The sequence below is a fragment of the Micromys minutus genome (genome assembly GCF_963924665.1).
Source record: "Micromys minutus genome assembly, chromosome: 32".
Classification (NCBI taxonomy): domain Eukaryota; kingdom Metazoa; phylum Chordata; class Mammalia; order Rodentia; family Muridae; genus Micromys; species Micromys minutus.
In genome coordinates, this window is record NC_137967.1 from 23,234,645 (window position 1) to 23,241,427 (window position 6,783).

The window sequence follows — 6,783 nt, forward strand, 5'->3', positions numbered from 1 at the left end:
CAAGTGGATCTCTGAGTTTGAACCCAGCCTGCTCTACAAAGAGAGTTCAAGGACAGCCTGAGCCACACAGAAAAACCCTTTCTGGAGCAACTAAAAATGAACAAAGAAAGAAAGCATTATCTGCCAATTCCTACTGTGTGTGCATATTAGGTCCTCAGGAACCATGGTTATTTTTGTCGGATGTGATAAAGAATACTCTAAGGCAGAAGTAAGTTCAAGATATCAAATTAGCCATAACATCTTCTTGTAGAAAAGATACATTCAGCATTTTTTAGGGAAGAAATGAATTTGCAAATAATTTTTCTATTGTTCATCAGAATATAAGGGCAAACAGTTGGGTAGCCTGAAGATAAAATTCTAGTAATCAGATCCAATACAGGATTGTTCTTTGGTCTATAAAACAAATAGAAGGTGACAAATGTGTTTGAGACATAGAAAAACATGAAGAAACCCACCAGCATAAGGATGCTGTGTGTGGCTCTCTTCTCAGAAGATGAATGGAGAGAGACACTGAAACCGTGGATATGCCGTGTTCTCCTCTTGTGTCTGAACAGGAGGCTCACCATGTAGAGGCTGGACCACATCATGAGAAACACAAACAGGACGTCTCTAATCATTAATGCAGTTACAAGTGACATGGTTGTGTGGTAGCGAACCTGGCTACTTTGGCAGTATATCTGGGAATACCTAGAACCCACAAGAGTAAAGTTAATTTGTCCCTTTATGTTTTCAACCATGGGAAAGTAGAGAAAGGCGTTGATGATCCATATGAAAAAGAGTGATGTAAAAATACATGACTCAAACTTGGAGTTAAGCCATGCCCACTTGGAATGCTGAGAACTGACAGTGATGGCTTGAAATACACTCAGTAGAGAAGTAGTGCAAATGGAAAGGCCCCTGGTAACACTGTATGCATACAAGACTGCCTTACACGCAACATCGTGGAAAAGGAACCTGACTGCAAAGGATGCCATGACATCTGGTATCAACCTAAACACAATGCTCAAAACATTGACAAGCATTAGGTGTGTGAAGATCATATCTATGGGCTTCTTCAGACGAAGCTGAATTAAGAAGGTGTACATGTACAGTATGAAAAGCAGCAAGTTTCCCATGAGTCCAATAAAAATTTCTAACAGGAGGAAGAATCCAGAAATTAGTTCTCTTGGAAACATTATCTTAATGAAGTCTTCAGTATTCTTCTGCTAGAATAAGACCCAAGCAAATATAAATGCATAGTGTTGTGACATTACAATCAATAAAATAGGTGGTTGAATGTAGTGATTGACAGATAAGCACAGGGAGACAGCAGTGAAATGTGCATTATGGATTGAGACCCTTCAAGGAACTGAATTCAATTATTTCTGAGAGCCTGAGAGTGAAAAAGTCAGCCTTTAAAAACTCATATAGAAACACCTATCATGTTAAAATATGAACCAGGGCATATTTGATTCATGTGAAAAAATAGATTTATATTGTACAGAATTAAATCCTGAACATCAAGAAAACAAATAATAAAAAATTTAATGTATGAAATAAAATGGAGAGTTCTCAAAAGATATATGAGACAAATGGCTATGAAAGACTTATTTTTTAAATGTCCTACATTGTTAGTCATTATGAAGGTGCAAAGTAAAACTATTTTGAAGATATCACCTTTCCCAAATTAGAAAGGCCACACTCAATAAAACAAATAATAGCCCATGTTGGAGAGGAAAAAAAACTTTCCCAGAGTTCTAACTGCTACATCCAAAATGGAAATCACTGTGGGGTTCCTCAAACAGCTGAAAATTGATCTACCACATGATCTAGCTCTATAACAATGACATGTGACCAAAGAACTACACAACTCACTACAGAGACACCTGCTCATCTATGCTCTGTTCGTAATAGAAACTGTGAACAGACTAGAGGACCATCACCAGATTAATAGATGGTAAAAATATGAGATGTGTGTGTGTGTGTGTGTGTGTGTGTGTGTGTGTGCGTTTGTTTGTATGCATATATAAGAATATTTATGTAAACATCATCCATGAAGTCTGCAGGTGAATGTAGGGTCTACAACAACCATCCTGAGAGAGGCAACTCTGTCCCAAAAATATAAACGCTGCATGATCTCTATATGTGGATGCAGACTTTGTACTTCCTGTCTAAACAAACACATTTTTAGTTACTTGATATTCCTAGAGAACATTGTATCACAGAATAAGCATGTGAGTATTAGTAGTTCTAACCTTGGCTAGGACTCTATTACAAAATTCTTTTAGAATAAGGATCATTTCAACAATTACCCGTGTAAGCTATCCAGGTACCGACTTTTAGCTCCCTACCTCTATCTTTACTTTCTGAGCCAAATGTCAGTGTTTGAAACAATGAGGTTCCCACAACTTGTAAAGGTTCCTAAAATAAAGAGAGTAAAACTATACCTCATAACTAAACTGTACAAAACAAAACCTTAACAAAAGAATTTTCTAGACAAACAAGTATTCAGGCCATGATAGAGAAACTGAATCTCATTAGGAATTAAACTGTCTTGCCAGATAAGTCAACAAGGGTAATAATTGGTATGCCTTTATGAGAGATCATTTTTTCATTCTCAAGCATAGTACCAATGAAACTGATACATGTTGGGGACATAGAGACATTAAAATTTGCACTAATCCTGAAGTTTCCTGAGAGATGAAAGCAATTAATGTAGCCACACAGTTATACCTCACTGTACACAAAAAGCAGTCCAGCAGACCTAGGTCTTGGCTGGGGGCATAGAGCAGCTGAGTGACTCTGTTCCAGCCTAGCCAAGCTGTGTGAGGGAGCCAATCACACCGTCAGCATTCAGGTGCAACCTTAACCACCCAGGCTCAGTTACATTCTCCTCATATGCAGGGTGAAATCTATACACTTAAGCAGATCCACATTCCAAGGCTGGCTTTTCAGATTAAGATCCTAGATATGGCCATGTGGCCAAACAGGGACTATGATAGACCCTAATATGGTGAAGTTTGTGGCCACAAGACAGACAGGATAGGTTATTGGTACAAACCATGTCATATCCATGATATCCAGGCCCACAGTCACTCAGCTATGAAGGGGGAAGGAACTAATCCACCCAGAATACTTTCATGAAAGTTTTGGGGAAGTTGGAAATGGCATTGGTGTCTTCTATGCACAGATGTCAACACAAGCCAATACACATAATCCATATTCAGGTAAGCAGAAGGGAGACTGGCCAAGCTGCAGGGTTGTGTCTAGGGTCTGGATGCATCATAGGTGCAAATGTCAAAGCATTACAGGCTGTACAGATAAAGCAGAAATGGGATCCCAGAGCCCGAGGCTGAGTCTCTGTGAATCCTCTAAAAAAACCATCTAAGAAGTAATCTTCCATATAATTCACTGACTGGAAAATCAGAGTCAACGGAATGTGATACCTGTGCCTTTAAGTTGAGTGAAGTCTGGATGAAAGGCTTTCCTAGACAAAGCTCCTTGCCTCCACTGTTTCTGTGACTTACTGGGGCTACAGATGAAGCACTTCAGGTTAAGCTGGGCTGGCTGTCAATCACTTCATCTGCTGCTGTTGCTCTCCTTCCCCAACCCAAACACTGTGATCGGAAACATGAATAGAGCTGAAGACAGCACATTGGACAGACAAAATTACAATAAAAGAGGCAAAATGGACAGAGAAAACGAGAATTAAAAACTAGAGAGAAACACACACACACACATATGAGAAAATATTCACTGTCATCACACCTTCAAATAGTACAATAGAACCAGAATCAAGATAAGGAGGGGCGAAAATGACAAAAACCACATCAGAGTCTTACTGTACAGAGTGTCCATGGCCTTATGCAGGACACAAACTGACGAAAGAAGTGAGCAGATCATTCCAGTCCCCAGATAAGAAAGTTGGCAGAGTGGATGACAGGGCCAGCAATTGAGAAGGGAATTAAAGACACAAAGGAGAAATTGGCAGGGTAACCTGAACTCTGAGAACAAACAAAAAGTTTGGCAGATGATAGAGGCCTCAATCAAGTCAGAAGCATGGCTAAAAACTGAGGCAGGTGAGATAAAGCTGAGGATTTCTCAGTTGGGAGATGACATCAGGGACTGAGTGTGTCCAGATCTAGGAGATACAACCGAAGTTGATGTAGAGCATGGTGAGAAAAATTTACAGGCTATGACATCTTAACCAAGAGAACTAGAGCTGATGTTTTCCAAACTTTAAGAAGAAATGATAGTCCAAACACTCCCTGAATATACAGGACCAGAGGGAAGCCACACAAAGAAATGTAAGAGTCAACACACACACACACACACACACACACACACACACACACACACACACACACACACACACACACACAAAAGAACCCCAGAACCAGTCCAAGCACAGAGCAAGGCAGTCTGCAAAGCTAAGGTGGCAGCTTAGAACTTAGCTGTAACATTCCTGACCACACTGAAAAGAGGACACACTATGAGAGGGATGACTGGAGAAAGGAGCTTGAAAGTAGTCAGTACCTTGTAAAGAATAAGCCCCTGTGAGACTGTGCACTGCCACAGGCAGGGGAAACAGTATCTGCAATTAAATGTAGAAGGCAGGTGGAAAATGCAAATGTTTGTGAGAAGATGGGAAGATAGGAAGAAGATGGAGTCCCACACCAGTACAACTAGTACAAATGGTAGAGCACTTGCTAAGATAAAGACTAGAAAATAGCGAGTGGGTGTGAAAGTGGAGAGATGTAGAGAAAATAAGAATAAGAAAATATATTTATAGGAGACATGGGACAGAATATCTGATAAGATCACAGTCTGCACAAGGAGGCTGGAAATCGGGACATTGACAGGGTCTTCATACCTCCCTCTCAGTCTCAGGCTACCATGTCTTGGCATCCTCACTGGAGGCGACTCCATCACATATGTGCTGGGAAGGCTTCTTAAACACATGCACAATTAAACTGCACACAGAATGGCAGCATGTCTCTATCCCATGGGTGTGCCCCCCCATGGTACCTCAGGCATTGATAACCTTGTTTTAGTACATTGTTTTGGGGCACCCAGAGGAATAATAATTCAGTCTTCCACTTTTAAAATGAGTCTTCTGGTGAACTTATTTAGTGGAATAGTTCAGGTGCCTTTGAGGGCATACCTTTCCCTAGGTTGAGTTAAACCAGAGAGTCCATTCTGGGAGCTGGAAAGTCATTAAAAGTTATATTTTCTGTATTGGTGGATGTCACCACAACTGTTCAAGCATCTGAGAACTAAACAGGACTCCAGAGAACACACTCTCGGTTCCATGGGACACCATCGTTTCTCCTACTCCCCCACTGCACTTTGGACTCCTCCATGCTCCATGTGGGGCATGATGCCAGTTTCACTTTTACCCACCATACAGGCATTAGTCATGGTTATAAGAAACTTTGTTTCCCCTAGACTCTTATTTGAAATGTCTTCTGCCCCTGAGATCCTCTCTTCCATCTCTTGTAGTTTGATTCCTTAGTTATTTCTTAGGTTTTTCTATGTCCAGGGTGGTCTACTTTTGTGCCTTCTTTATTGTTTCTATTTCTCTTTCAGTTCCTTCACTTGTTTGATTGTGTTTTCCTGTTTCTTTGAGTGATTTTTGTGTTTCCTCTTTAAGGGCTTCTATTGTTTTTGTGTCTTCCCCTGTAATTGTTTAAGGTAATTATCCATGTGCTTCTTGAAGAACTTCATCATCACCATGAAGTATGATTTCAAGTCTAAGTCTTTTTTTTTTTTCTGGTGTGTTATCAATCCACTACTTGCTGTGGTGGGCAAACTGTGTTCTGATGTTGCCAAGTTGCCTTAGTTTACATTGCTTAGGTTCTTTCACCATCTTGTGATCTGTGATTGTAGATGGGCTTGTTGTCACTAACTGTAACCTGTCTCTCCTGTGTGTCTGAGGGCCTGTGGGCTCAGGAAGGTGATTGCATCTGTGTGTTTGGCTCTTTATGGGCAGGCAGTGAGTTCCAATGGCATTCACTTAGTTCTGTCTCCATTTCCTCAGGTGGGAGAGTGCTTGAGAGGCTTTTTTGGGAGCTCAGCTGTTTTGGGGGTAGGTCCTGAGGCTTTTGATGATGGATTCTATTTCTTTAGGTGTTATGAGATTAATTAGATGTTTTACCCGATCCTGGTTAAATTTTAGTATCTGGTACCTGTATATGAATTCATCAGTTTTCTCCAGATTTCCCAGGTTTGTATAGAGTAGACTTTTGAGGTAGGATCTGATGATTTCTTGAATTTCCTCAGTTTAGGTTGTTATATCCTCAATTTCCTTTCTGATTTTGTTAATTTGGATACTCCCCCTTTGCCGTCTAGTTAGCCTGGCTAAGAGTTTATCAATCTTGTTAATTTTCTCAAAGAACCAGCTCTTGATTTTTTTGATTCTTTGAATAGTTCTTTAGTTTCAATTTGGTCTATTTCTGCCCTAAGTTTGATTATTTATTGCTGTCTACTCCTCTTGGGTGTATCTGCTTCATTTTGTTCTAGAACTTTCAGCTGTGCTGTCAAGTTGCTGGTGTATGCTCTCTCCAGTTTCTTTTTGGAAGCACTCAGAGCTATGAGTTGTCTTCTCAGTACTGCTTTCATTGAATCCTATAGGTTTGGGTATGTTGTGCTTTAGTTTTCATTGAATTCTAGAAAACCCTTAATTTTTTTCTTTATTTCTTATTTGACCATGCTATCGTTTAGTAGAGCATTGTTAAGTTTCCTTGTGTATATGGGCTTTTTGTTGTCTTTGTTCTTATTACCGACCAGCCTTAGACCATGGTG

At 40.1% G+C, this 6,783-nt stretch overlaps 1 protein-coding gene across 1 annotated transcript; it reads right to left on the reverse strand.

Annotated features, from left to right (window-relative positions):
• Positions 1-227: 227 nt before the first annotated feature.
• LOC308413670 (vomeronasal type-1 receptor 4-like) lies at positions 228-1,115 on the reverse strand (the record flags this gene model as incomplete). The annotated part of the gene is made up of 1 exon (XM_080908709.1): positions 228-1,115. The coding sequence occupies one exon, from the start codon at positions 1,113-1,115 to the stop codon at positions 228-230; it is 888 nt and encodes a 295-aa protein (XP_080764835.1).
• Positions 1,116-6,783: the final 5,668 nt, after the last annotated feature.